A 14235-nucleotide genomic window follows, 5' to 3' on the forward strand; every position below is an offset into this window, starting at 1 on the left:
TAATTTATTTTGCACTTTTAAATATAAATAATTTATTATGCCCAGCTGTGATTGGCCAGTTCTTACTGTGTAATATCTCAGGGATAACTTTGTGCACCTGTCTCCATTTTAAGTTCCTGTCTGGGTTCTGCTTTTCTCTACTCCAGATGAGGGAAAGATCAATCTATTCTCAACTAAATACACCCTTTTTGGGGAAGGGTTTCCTGTGTCCTAGTCTTGACATGGAGGTTTTGTATTAAGGTGTTTTATATGTCTTGTTATGACAGGATAAGTATATAGAGTCCTAAAAACATGACAAAAGGATTGTTAAGTTGCTAGTACAGTTCTTTCAAATTATCACTGCACCAGACCGTATACTATTTAAGTAGAGTATTGTTACTTTCTGCACATACCTTCTGTGTTGTACTTCACTTCTTATTTGAGTTGCTGGAGATGGATCCAGGGCCTCATTTGTACAAGACAAGCAAACACTCTTACTGAAACACACTGCAATCCTTATATATTAATTTTTCTTTAGAGCAACACAATGAGGAAGGCACAGTGCTGATTCTGCTAAGCTGGGTTTTAGAAGAGAAACTCACGGGTATTTCACTAATTGTAATGAGATATGGTGTTACATTGTGATACATACAGGGACTTGGGGAAAACATGTCCCCACCTTCAGTAACCGCTTACTCTTGGGTTCTGTCGGCTCCATATATATAGATAACAATGTACACAATGCAAGACTATCATTACCCTCCAAAACCTCATTTTAGGAGAGCAATTATAGTTCTTGACTTTTATACATAGGTATTTGCTACTAATAAGTGCATCAAATACATGCAGAGACACATAATAAATGTAATGGAAAATTCTCGGGGCACATACTATCCATTCTTCTAACACTGAGACTTTTTTGTTTGGTTCTCATGTATGGCCTTAATCTCTTCAAGGTTAATTACTTGTGTAGTTGTGTGGTATATTTTCAGAAATATTTACTGTGCCTGTATTCAGTTTTTTACATTCTTTTTCTAAAAGTTTTTTTTTTAATTTGTCTTTATTATGTTCAAAAAGCTGAAACTTGCATTGAGGGAGGTCTTTCTGGTCAATGCATTCTTTTCAAAAACGAACTTTGCTTAAAATAACAAATGGAAGCTAGGCAGTGGTGGTGCACACTTTTCATCCCAGCAGTTGGGAGGCAGAGGTAGGCTCTCTGTGAGTTTGATGCCAATCTGGTCTATAGAGCAAGTTCCAGGACAGCCAGGGCTCCACAGAAAAATCCCGCTCAAAAAACCAAACCAGCCGGGCGGTGGTGGCGCACGCCTTTAATCCCAGCACTCGGGAGGCAGAGGCAGGCGAATCTCTGTGAGTTCGAGGCCAGCCTGGTCTACAAGAGCTAGTTCCAGGACAGGCTCTAAAAAAAAAAAAAGCTGCAGAGAAACCCTGTCTCGAAAAACCAAAAAAAAAAAAAAAAAAAAAAAAAAAAAAAAAAAAAAAACCAAACCAAAAAACCCAAATGAAAGCAGATAAGAAAATTTGCAGACATTTCACAATAATTTTTCTGTTTAAAAGGTTTTAGGGAGAAAAGCTATTTCTCTATAGCAGTTATAACAATTAAAAGGATTAAGAAGCTTTATTAGTTAGCAGTATAAATATAATGCCTGTTACACAATTATAGAATTACCTCTTAATTCTTCTTATCCTGTTCATTTTGAGAACACAGTGGCAGACATAGCATACCTACGTTGTGCTAACAGACTAGTGTTTTGCCGACAATTAGGATTTGGTTTTCTTTCTAAGATAGTTTGTTTAACTGTGCCTTAGTTTAACTGTGGGGTCTAGAGATTCCTTAGGGCAGCCATTGTGAAAATTAAAAAATTAAATTGAGTTCAAAATAGTGACCTACTCGTTGAATAGTGTCCTTTAAATTCTGTTTGTTTGAGACTGGATCTTATTTGCAGTCCTGGCTATACTGTAACCAGCTATAGACAGGGCTGGCCTCAACCTCACAGAGGTGCTCCTTCCTCTACCATCTCCTATGTGCTAGGATTAACAGCATGCATCACCACACTGGACTAAATTCTAAGCTTGTAAACAGTGGAAATGTTGGTTTTTGCTGTCTTTTCCTCTGATGCTGTTTCCTGTCAAGCTGTCCTTTCTGCCATTGGACATAAGTTTCAAAGGGTCTGTCTTAAGTAGCACAGCATTACTCTGTGTGTGCGTGTGGGGGGTTGGGGGGGTGGGTGTGGCAGGAGGAGTGTTTGTTGTGGTCCCAGAGGTCACAGAGGTACTGACATAACTCTTTTATATGTTAGCCTTTAAACACTTGAAACAGAGGTTCTCAACTTGTGGGTCTTGATCCCATAGGGACCACATATCAGATATCCGGCATATCATATTTGCATTACAATTCATAACAACAAAATTTCAGTTATGAAATAGTAATGAAATAATTTTATGGTTGGAGGTCACCATAACATAAGGAACCATATTAAAGTGTCAAAGCATCAGGAAGGTTGAGAACCACTGCTGTAGAAGGTGACCAGTTCTTTATTTTTCTGTATTTGGGCAAATACAGCGTACCTCAACAAATATACAACTAAAGTATGTACTCTTGATGCATATTAGTATTTCCTCTCTGTGGCTTTTGCTTAATAGTATGTAAACTGTTTTGCCCCAGACAACTATTTTTGGTCGTTTTTAATATTCTTTCATTATAAGACTATTACCTTTTAATTAACTAAATTCTCCATTACTAGGCATGTCCACTACATTGTGACTTAGGATCCTTAGCTTCCTAATATTTTTTACACAGGTCATGTGGTTATTTTGTCTTTTTAATACCTCGAATCTCTCCTTTCCATTTCAAGTTAGCTCGGTATCTGCCCTGTAGTGAGCATTGTGTAGGTATCTTTTTAAGAGCTGTTGCCCTGTTATTTCCCTAAGGTGTGTCTGATAGGTTGTTTGCTTTCCTAAGGTATAAATTTGCCCATATAAATGTTTTTGCTTTTAAAACAGGGTCTCACATGGAGTTAGGGAACCTTGTTCTCACTGTAACTCAGGATAGCCTCACCTCATAAACAAACCTTGCTCTGGTTATCCTGGTGAATATAGGTGTGTGCCATCATGCCAGGCTTAGCAAGTAGATATTTAAATTCTAATGGAAGTTATATGAAAATACACACTGTGCTCTTGTATGGAATTCCAAACTTGAAACAACGTTTTAGCAGTTACATGTTTTGTGATCCCATATAGAAGAGCTAGATAGGGTAGGAAATAGTGCTATTAGGACATTTTTAAACATTTGACTTTTAAGACTTTTAGGCCAGATTTCCCTAGACATAAATAATTCGCTTTGGTTTAAGTCTGGTTGCAACTTCCATATTTACTAAATAGTTTAACATTTTGGTTATATGATAAAATGTTTTTTTTCTTTCCTTCCTTCCTTCCTTCCTTCCTTCCTTCCTTCCTTCCTTCCTTCCTTTCTTCCCCTTCCTTCCTTCCTTCCTTCCTTCCTTCCTTCCTTCCTTCCTTCCTTCCTTCCTTCCTTCCTTCCTTTCTTTCTTTCTTTCTTTCTTTCTTTCTTTCTTTCTTTCTTTCTTTCTTTCTTTCTTTCTTTTTCTTTCTCTGAGACAGGGTTTCTCTGTGTAGCTCTGCCTGTCCTGGAACTTGTTCTGTAGACCAGGCTGGCCTCAAACTCAAGAGTTCCACTTGCCTCTTTTCTCCTAAGTGGTGGGATTAAAGGTGTGTGCAGGTGATGTTTTGCTACTTTTATATCAAAACCCCAGAAGCTGTTTCTTATCCCAAGTTGTTTTTCTTGGTGAGCGTTGATTTAACTCAAATCCATAAAAAGTTCCAAAGATTGGAGGTGTAAAGTGGCATTTAATTGACCACTTAATTTTCCTTTTAACAACAGACAAAAATCTGAAGTTTGAGCAAAGAGGTTACTTTTCTGTAAGTAATAATAACATTTGCCTAATGACTATTATATATCACTCTTAAAAAATGTTAGCCAGGCTCACATTTGTAAAATATGTTTTGTTATAGCTGTTCTGATACTGTCTACTGAGTGGCTATTTTTACACGGGAACGCAAGACCTTTGCATTTCAGTTTTGAATGTTGCTGTCTGAGCTGCCTGACTTACTGTAGATGTGAACACTAAGTCGTTGGGTAGCATAGGGAAGTCTACTTAGGCTGGTGGCCTGGGCTAGGAGTTTGTTTATAAGACAAATTAAACCATTTGGTAACTGTTCAGATTTTGTTGTACATTCTAAAAAATACAGGACAGTTTTGTGTTTATATTATTTTCTTATTTTTGTTGTTAGGTGGTTAAAATTTAGGATTTGCTTTAAATTGGGTAATTGCTTCTGGGCACGATGATACAGACCTGTAATCTCAGTATTTGGGATGCTGAGGTAGGCAGATTATGAGTTTAAGGTTCTCCTGGGCTACATAGTGTGTCCCTCCCTGTCTCTTAACATATGTGGGCATCCTCTTTTTTAAGTTTTTAAATGTCCTTATCATTTACATCGGTTTAGTTCTAGACATAAATCTGTTACTTAGTGAGTTCCTGTAACCTCTTTATCTTTTAGAAAGAGCCTGGTGTATATAAATAGACAGATTGCAGAGAAAGACATCGGGGTAGCTGAAACAAATATGTTCAGGAGGAAAGCAGATCCTAAGGGAGCACAGTATGAATGTAGTGTGTGCACATATGTGCTATAAACACTCTGTATTATGCAGTATAGACATGCCCATTTAACTGACAGTTTATGCACACCCACTGTGTGTATGTGTGTACACTGTAGTTGAGCCTGAAATGTGTTCTTACTAAACTAGACTTTTTATTTAGCCATAGCTATTTATCTTGGATGAATAAAGAAATGGAGTGTGATCTCTATTAACTGATGCATAAAGAAGAGGTAGGAAGATCACGTTTGAGGAGCTTGATGGCAGGTTTAACTTTGGAAACAGAAAGCTGCCTAAGGGTTGGGGAAATGGCTCAGTTGGTAAGGGGATTGTTGTACAAGTATGAGGATCTGCATTTGGAGTCCCAGCACTCACGTAAATAGCTGCACATAGAGGCGGGCACCCTTACCCTAACGTTGGGGGATACAGAGGCAGTAAGATGTCAAGCTGATACAGGTTCAGTGAAGAGACCCTGCCCCCCAAAAATGTGGAAAGCAAAGCAATAGATATGACACCTGGCATTGATCTCTGGCCTATGTTCATGCCAACATGCATGGACATTGTACACACTCACATATCCACATGAACACATACACATACAATACCAACTCCCCCAAAAAATGATATTTTGAGGTAGTAGTTTACTATATTTCAGAACTTGAGTAGTTTCTCAAGGTAACTTACTGGAAGAATATAGAAGAAAAAACAGCTAAGACTGTAAAGCTAATGGGAAGAAGGGAGACCAGATGTTTAGTTTTTAAAACTAAAACATCAGGTCAGACCAGAGTCAGGTGTATTATATCATATACTTAGGATCTCAGTACTTGGGAGGCTGAAGCAGGAGGATCATAAGTAGAACCATACTGGCTGTATAGGGAGACCTAGTCTTTAAACAAAGAAGTAAACAGTTCTAGGTAGAGTTGGCCCAGCAAATTGATTTTGGAATAAAGCAAGCATTAAAGCTTGCAGTGCTGTAGAACAAGTGCAAAGTAGTAATGAAGGTAGATTGGATTCCTCCATATTTTTTTTAAATCTCAGAAGCCAGACCATACACACCTGAGTTGAATTTACTCTTGTTTTTTGTTACAGTTGATCTGAGTTGTGAAAGATTTTGTTGTTCAGCTGTTCTGTAAGCCTTCTGTTTCATTGTGTGGTGCTTTGTTCTTCAAGCAGTATTGGCTTGGGTAGCTACTTGAGTTGTTAGGCAGATGTTACTAATTGGATCTACTAAAACATGCATTTTAAAGAATTGCAGGCAAGTAACTCTCCTTGGTTACATTGTCATTTCTTGCAAGCAGTCAAGGCCAAGCTAGGTCATCTGAATTCCTGTTGAGTCATTTTCAACTGAACAGGTAAAATGAACAAGTTACCAATCAGTCATGGATAGTTACAACCTTATTATAATAGTCATAGCTGACATATTTGTACATCATATATGATAGGTATTTTAAAGGTAAAACAAGTCATGTCTGACTCTACCTTTCTGTTCTCTCAAAAGGATCATAGCTGGGATTTCCTATATTGAATTTGCCACTAAAAATTTTAAAACAGACTCTAGGTAAAAATTTGAGGTCTAGTAAGAATTCTATTTTTCTATTTTGGTAATCAAGCAGTTGTGTGCTAGACTATTTTATAATAGTGTCTTTGTGTTTGAAGTCATTCAGATTGGAACTTAGGCCAGATGTGGTAGCACATGCCTGATCTCAGCACCTAGGCAGGTGAGTTCTGTGTGAGCTCCAGGCCTGATCTGTGTAATTCCTGGATTCCAAGGCTACATGGAGGGACCCTGCCTCAAAAAGCAAGCAAATAAATAATTAAATGGGTAGACAAATAAGTAAATAAATAAGTAAAAAGTTAAATCGGACCTTTAGCAGTATGAATCCTTTTTAATTTGGAAACTTGAATCTGTTTTCAGTCTCGTTTGTCAGAATTAGCTAACTGATAAGAATGGCTATCTGAGTTAACTCAGGATCGAGGTGACAAGAATGAGCCATAGTTCTCATAAACTAAGATTTACTCTATCACAGACATGTCTCTCTGCTCCTTCCCTACTAGAACAGACAACAGACGGCACCGTAGAGCAGACTCTCGTACAGGGGCCAGCCGTCTTCCTGCTCAGGCTTCTAGACAGGATTTCTTTTGAAGGTTTTTTTTTTTTTTTTTTTTTTTTTTTTTTTTTTTTTTTTTTTGTTTTTTTTTTTTTTTTAAGAAAAACTTAACAGATTTTACTCCAAAGGGATGAATATAGTCAGAATTGTAACTTTGAAAGTTATAGATAGTAAGGCAGCTACAACTCCTTAGGGCTCCTAAGCAATTCCTTTTGAGATGAATAAGCCACTTGGCACTGGGGAACTGGCTTAATACTCCGACACTGATCATTTATGTAAAGTTAACCAGCACTACTCTCTTACTCTGCCTGAGGAAGTTTTTAAATTAATTACATTTATTTATTCTCAATTAATTATATTGTATATGCGTGCAAGTGTACATGCCATATAAAAATGAGGTGTGTGTGTTTGTGTGTGTGTTTGCTCCAGCTTCCTCATGCCCTTTTGGGTCCTGAGTTTTGAACTTGTGTCATCAGACTTGGAACAAATGCCCTTACCTGCTGAGGTATCCTGCCAACCCTCCTGAAAGAATTTTAACAGTTTGTCCTAACTCTTGTTCTACTGTGTGTGTGTGTGTGTGTGTGTGTGTGTGTGCGCGCGCGCGTGCTACTATGGAAATCTGGTACTACCAGTCAATTAAAACCAGAGAATAACCTTTTCTTTTTTTAATTACAGATTTAATTCAGTGTACAAATGAGATGAATGTGAACATCCCACAGTTGGCAGACAGTTTGTTTGAAAGAACTACTAACAGTAGTTGGGTGGTGGTCTTCAAATCACTCATTACAACTCATCATTTGATGGTGTATGGAAATGAGGTAAGAACCACTTTTTAAAAAGTACTGTATTATTGTGTGGAGGTTGGGTTTCCAGGGTCAGACTCAAGTCGTCAGGCTTACAGGGCATCCACGGTTACATGCTGAGACATCTCCAGCCCAGGAAAAACTTGATAAGTATATCAAAAACCATGTATATTGATGTGATTACTGTTCATTTAACTTACTTTGCTCATTAAAACTTTTATGATGACTACTGCAGCTGTATGTAGATAAAAAGAGCAAGTCGTATGGCCAAAAATAAAAACCTTAGATCCTACATTTTGAAGAACAGTGGTGAATAAAGTAGAAAGTAGAGCGTAGGTCAGAGCATACAGGGCTTCAATAATGAAATGGAGAAACAGGTAATTCCAAGCACTAGGTTCCATAAACAGCACTGGTCTTTCTAGTCTTCAGTTATAAACTATATGTCTATATCTGCCTGATTTTTATTATTATTATTATTATTATTATTATTATTATTATTAATCTGTTGATTTGCTGTTTGACTGTATGTTGTTGTCTTTGGAAATACTTTGTTTAGTGGAGGCTTACTCTGTTGACTACTAACGTGACGTTTTGCTGAGAGGGACTGGTAAAGAATGTCTTCATCTTAGAGAGAAGTTCCTAGTGCCTTTGCTGCTCAGAAGGGTAAACCAGTAAGACCTGCAGAGAGACCTTGATGGATTTTCTGTCTGGAAAGAATCGTCTTGTTTTCCATGATAGCCTATCAGTCTCTGTTTGGTTCTTAACCTTGTATGGGTTTCTCAGCTGTTCTACTTACTTGTGACGTTGTGTTTAATGAAGCTGCTGTGGAATGATTGAATGAAACTAGATAGATTTATATTGCTGAATAATTTGGAAAGAAAAGATGCTTCTCAAGGGGTGAGAAAGAGTCTTTGTCTTGTTCGATTACTGAGCCTCATGGTTTTCTGACACTTGTCATTTTACTACAATCTTAGGCTTCTCAGTCAGGAGAAACTCTCCTCTTCTGTGACAGATACCAGTGCAGCTATATCACTCCAACAAATCTTAACTCCTGGCACATTTTTTTATTCCCTTGTCTGAAAGGGTTTTTTTTTTTTTTTTTTTTTGTAGCAATAATCATATTTTGGATACAAAACTGTATTTGGCTTGTTTCTGTGTTTTACTTGTATAAGTATCACCATATTCCGTATTGTTTATCATTGTCAAATAGTTTTATATTCCAGGTTTTTTTATTTTTTCAATAATGTATTTTTATGTCATGTGCATTGGTGATTTGCCTGTATGTATGTCTGTGTGAGGGTGTCAGATCTCCTAGAACTGTAGTAACAGACAGTTGTGAGCTGCCATGTGGGTACTGGAAATTGAACCTGAATCCTTAGGAAGAGCAGAACCACTGAGCCATCTCTCTAGCCAGCCCATCCTCCCTCCCTCATCCCTCCCCTTTTTGAAACAGTTTTCTCTATGTAATAGCTCTGACTGTCTTAGGACTCTGTAGACCAGGCTGGCCTTGAACTCAACAAAGACCTTTCTGCCTTTGCCTCCTGAGTGCTGGGATTAAAGGCGTGTACAACCACTACCTGTAAAATTATCTTTTTCCCCCTCAGTTTTCTTAGGTTATTCATATTATAGCACCATATTGAGATTTGTTTGTAGTTTTTAAAAATGGCTTCTGCGGTGGTGCCTAAAATATGTACTAGTCAATCATGCAGCAACTGTTAAGGAAATATGTTACCCAGTTGCTTCTAAACACATTCCAGCCAGTTCATAGCTCCAGTTGAAGTGTTTGGGTATGCTACTTAAATGTAACTCAAAACATCTTTGTCTCAACTACGATAATAGTTTCTACTTTTAACATGTGTGTTTGCTTAGGGGTATTTATTCCAAAGAATTTCAGGAGCTACATATAGAACCAACTATAATTCCAGGCGAAGAGGCAAAGTATCAGTGTTAGTTTTTAGATGTTGTAATTTATGATAGTACATTCAGATGTTGTAATGTACCAAGAGTGTAGTTCCATCTGAGTCAGTAGTACTGTAGACCAACATTGCTAAAAGCAACATTGCTAAAAGCAAGATAGAAAGTTGACTGCTATTTCTAGCAGTTGGTTAACAGACAGGAGAAAGATAGCATATTATTGTACTTTGTACTTCCCTAAAGCAGCTTCTTCCATCTCTCCTCTGCCCCTTCTCTCTCTCTTTTTTCTCAACTCAGGTTCATCTACTGGCAACTCTGTGAGGTGTACATAGGGTTCCTTTATGCTGTGGTGATTAGAATAGTAGCTCTTAACAGGGAAGGATATAATGTTTCCACATTTGTTTACAAGTAGAAGAGATCTACTACTACCTGCTGGTAGACGTCATGGCTGTTCCTTACCAAGTACCTAGGATAGAAACAAGGAATGAGCTGTCCTAATTCCCACTAGTGTTAAGTGGAGAAACCTAGACACAGAGAAGATCTTTAAAGGTTGATTCTGTGTCATAGGGTCTTGATTTGGGATAACTAGGATCTCCCATCCTTTTTTCCCCACATAATAAATAGCCAAGTGGCTTGAACAAGTCATTTCTGTCTGCTTTACATTTCTTGTGTTATGAGAATACCATAATGAATAAGTAGAATTAGCCAAGGCTTCTAAAACTCTTCCACTCATGGTTCCCTTTTGCCCAGCAGAGTTTTATGTGATCTAAGGTATATATATGGGTATATAAAATATGTGAACAGGATCTGTAGAATGACTTAGTGGGTAAAGGCACTTGCTACCAAGGTTGGCACCTGAACTGTATCCCCAGATCTCACATTTTAGGAAGAGACAAAGTTGTCTTCTTACCCCTACAAGGGTTGGATTGTGTTGTGAGTGTACGGGTACACACATACAAAATATAAAAAATGATTGTATCATAAACTCTGAAATGAGTATTTCAATGTGTTTAACCTAGTCAGTGGATAAGAAGTAACCTTTAACATTCTCTTGTATGTTTAAGAAGATTTTCTTTTTTAAAATAGAAAATCAAAAAAATGGAGTGACCAAAAATCTAGATATTGGCACTGGAGAGGTAGCTCAGTTAGTAAAGTGTTTATTGTGCAAAATTGGGGACCTGAGTTTGGATCCCCAGAATCTAGTGCTTAAGATGAAACTGTGTGAGATAATTTCTGAGGCTCTGCCTTAAAAAAAAGAGAGAGAGAGAGAGAAATAATAATAAATATAGTTAGGAGGGCTGGTGAGACAGTTCAGTAGGTGTAAGAATCTAAGTTTGTTCTAGAACTTGCGTAGTGGAGGATGGAATTGACCCCCAAAAGTTGTCCTCTGACCTCCATGTATGTGCTTTGACATGTCATACAAAAACAGAATAAATGAGTTAAAGTACAGATATGATCTGGTTATACTTACCTGTGTACTACTATGCTATAGTAAAGACAGAATTGATTGTAGTTTATCAGTGCTTTAATTCATTGAATTATTTTGACTTTAATATTGTAGTTGTGATCATCAGGTTGTAATAAATGTACTAATGAAAATTATGTTTTTATGTTTGGTAACTAATGAGAGTGAGGATGGGAAATTGAAATATGCTTACTGAATATATTAACCATCACTTTCCTTCTGCTTGCAAATTCAGAGTTTGTAAGATGGCAGCATTATAATTTTTTATAATTGTTTGTTTTCCAGCGTTTCATACAGTATTTGGCTTCAAGAAATACATTGTTTAACTTAAGCAATTTTTTGGATAAAAGTGGATTGCAAGGTAAAGACTTTTTTTTGTTTTCTAGAAACCCAAGAGTAACCCCATATAATGATTATTGCAGCATTCAACTATATTAACTTATTGGTGCTTCAGATCACATCTGAGTGACTGACTGTCTTCTAGTTTGGAATTAAGGTTGTTATAGTTAGCACTGAGTCTCTGAGAGGCAGCACAGGGTTGCAAACATGGGCTCTGGAGCTGCACTGCCTGTGCTTTAGCACGTAGAGTGCATGGACTTGACCAAGTTTCCTTTGCCTCTGTGTTGTTGTCCATAAAATTACAAACAAGGCAGTAAGCCTAGCTCATAACTAACCTACAGTGCTTAGAGTAATGTCAGACACACTAAATAGTTACCTTAAATGTTACTGCTGCTTTTTGGATTTGTTTTTATTATAAGAAATATGGTTGACATTGTACACTGTAGGGACAAAATTGAATATAGTGTTATTGACATTGATAGCATGGTTGTTCTTTTTTATTTAACTTTAGAAGGGTTTTCATTGTATATATTTAAATATATGGTACTGTGCTATGTAACAGCACTTCTACACAGGTGCAGAGTGTGAGTTCAACACTCCCACCTAATGCCTCCTGTACTTCTCTAACAGTTCCTTTGCTTCTCTTTGAGTCTGGTCCTTTTAAATTGCCTTGTTGGTTATAGCCATCTCTGTCCTTTCTGTCTTAATGGGGTCTGTTGTCTAGAACTGGACATTCATAGTACAGACTGCCAGAGCTGGGAAGGCCGCATAAAGGATTGCTAACCTATTTCGGAATATTAACAGTGAGTTTCAGTCTGGGAAATATGATCTTCAGAGAATGTGAGATCTGTTTAGGGTTTTGAGAGGTGGAAGAGATTTCTTAATCTAAGTACAGTTATACAGATGATATGAAATAAATTTAAGATTGATAGGAAAAATGAGTATGTATGACACATTGGAGAGCATGTGTAGTGGTAAACAGCCCTCAAGAAGCTATTCAAACCAAAACCAAACAGAAGACTTTGGTGGGCTTAAATTTTATAATGTAGTAGGGAACTAGGAAAGGAATTTTGTAGGGGAGAAGAAAGTATATTATAAGGAAACAGCCCAAGTTTGGATCAGAGTAGACTGAATTTTTTTTTTTTTGAAGCCATTGAGACTGTTCTAGGCATTGCTCCATCCTAGTATCAAGTTAATGAGAGCTTAGACTGTGGTTCTTACAGTGCAAAATGAGAAGAATTTAGTGTATTTAGTTTGATGCTTGTTTCTTTTTGCTAAATGGAGTATGACTTAGCATGGATGGAAACAAATATTGCTTAAAATGAATATGTTTCCAGTAATTTTGGAATATAAGTTAAGTGCATATGACCCAGTGGTAACAGAGTTTCATTAGTATTATTTAATTTTAAAAGATAATTCTTTGTTATGTGTATCTGTGCACACACATGTGGGTTCCCTCGGAAGCCGAAAGAGGACAGAGGGCATCAGATCCCGTGGAGCTGGAGTTGGAGGTGATTGTGAGTGCTGCCCTCTGGGCTTCTGTAAGAGTAGCAAGAGATCCTAACCTGAGCCATTCTTCAGCCCCTCATTTGATTTGTTTTAATAAGAGGAACATGGGGGGGGGTCAATAGCCCCATTTTGTAATATTAAATTTTTTTTTTAAAATAAAAAAGATAGAACAGACTGATGGTGTAGTAAAATGGGACGCCCCTTTCAGGGAATATAGAAACTGCTTGTTGTCTTCTCCCTTCATTTTTTTTTGTTGCTTTGGTTTTTGCTTTTGTTTTGTTTTTTTGAGACAGGGTCTCAGTACTTCAGGCTGACCTGGACTTTTTGGAAGTCCTTTGCTTCAACCTCTCAAGTGCTGGGATTATAGACATCGCCCACCATATCCAGCTTTTCTTGCAGATCTTTTTGTTGATGTTTCTTAGCTCTTATTTAACTTTTACTTTACGTCTGTAGGGGAAAAAAGCTGCAACGACTATAGAGTCTATACATACATCCCGTTGGTTTTTGTCTCTTAGTTATTTTCATTTCCTTGAGATGAAAATTAAATAAATTTACTTCGTTTTACTATTTCAACTTGTATTTTTATTTTATGTGTGTGGGTGTTTTATCTGCATGTATGTCTCTCTGCCACACGTTTGCAGTGTGTGCAGAGGCTGGATAGGCATTGAATCCCTTTAATCTGGAATTTAGCTGCTTCTCAGCTGTCATGTGGGTGCTGGGAGTTGAACTTTGGTTCTCTGGAAGAGCAATTGGGCCTCTTAACCACATAGCCTTCTCTCAAGGTCCAGAAATTATGTAAAGTTAGTGGCAAAGATTTTTAGACTTTTATTCTTTTTATGAGGAGTTAGATTAGTTGTTTATATTGGTGAGATGGCCCAGTAGGTAAGGGTGCTTGTTGCCAAACCTGATCCCTAGACCCACATGGTGGAAAGGACAGAGTTCTGCAAGTTGTCTTTTGGCCTCCACATTCAAGCAGTGACCAGGAACATGCACGTGCGCGCACACACACACAAACACACACACACACACACACTTTAAAAACTTATATTCTAGCTAGGTGGTTCGGGCACACACCTTTAACTCCAGCACTTGAAAGGCAGAGAAAGGTGACTTTCTTAAATTGAGGACAGCCTGATCTACAGAGTGAGTTACAGGACAGCCAGGGCTACACAGAGAAATCCTGTTTTGACAAACCAAAACAAATATATATATTCTATAAAGATTTTAACAATAAGGTTAGTTGAGGTTTGAAGAACAGGAGGTATTTTCCCTCTCAAGGTAAGGAAGAATAATAGGTAAGGGGATGGAACGGAACAGCATGCACCAAAAACCCAAGATGTTTTATAAAAGTACATTATTAGCAGGTCTGAGCTGAGCGGCAGCAGTAATTCCGTTTTTCTTCCTTGTCTGTTTTGTTCTGACTTT

The 14235-nt window shown here is 37.5% G+C and overlaps 1 protein-coding gene across 12 annotated transcripts in view; it reads left to right on the forward strand.

Annotated features, from left to right (window-relative positions):
* The window catches only part of Picalm (phosphatidylinositol binding clathrin assembly protein), an 80005-nt gene that overhangs the window by 24912 nt on the left and 40858 nt on the right, over positions 1-14235 (forward strand). For all 12 annotated transcript variants that reach the window (XM_038313367.2, XM_038313370.2, XM_038313364.2 and 9 more), the window contains exons 2-3: positions 7456-7598; positions 11248-11323. In XM_038313367.2, the coding sequence (XP_038169295.1) occupies positions 7456-7598; positions 11248-11323 (219 nt within the window). The remainder of the gene's footprint in view (positions 1-7455; positions 7599-11247; positions 11324-14235) is intronic.

This window comes from Arvicola amphibius, chromosome 12, assembly GCF_903992535.2.
Source record: "Arvicola amphibius chromosome 12, mArvAmp1.2, whole genome shotgun sequence".
Lineage (NCBI taxonomy): Eukaryota > Metazoa > Chordata > Mammalia > Rodentia > Cricetidae > Arvicola > Arvicola amphibius.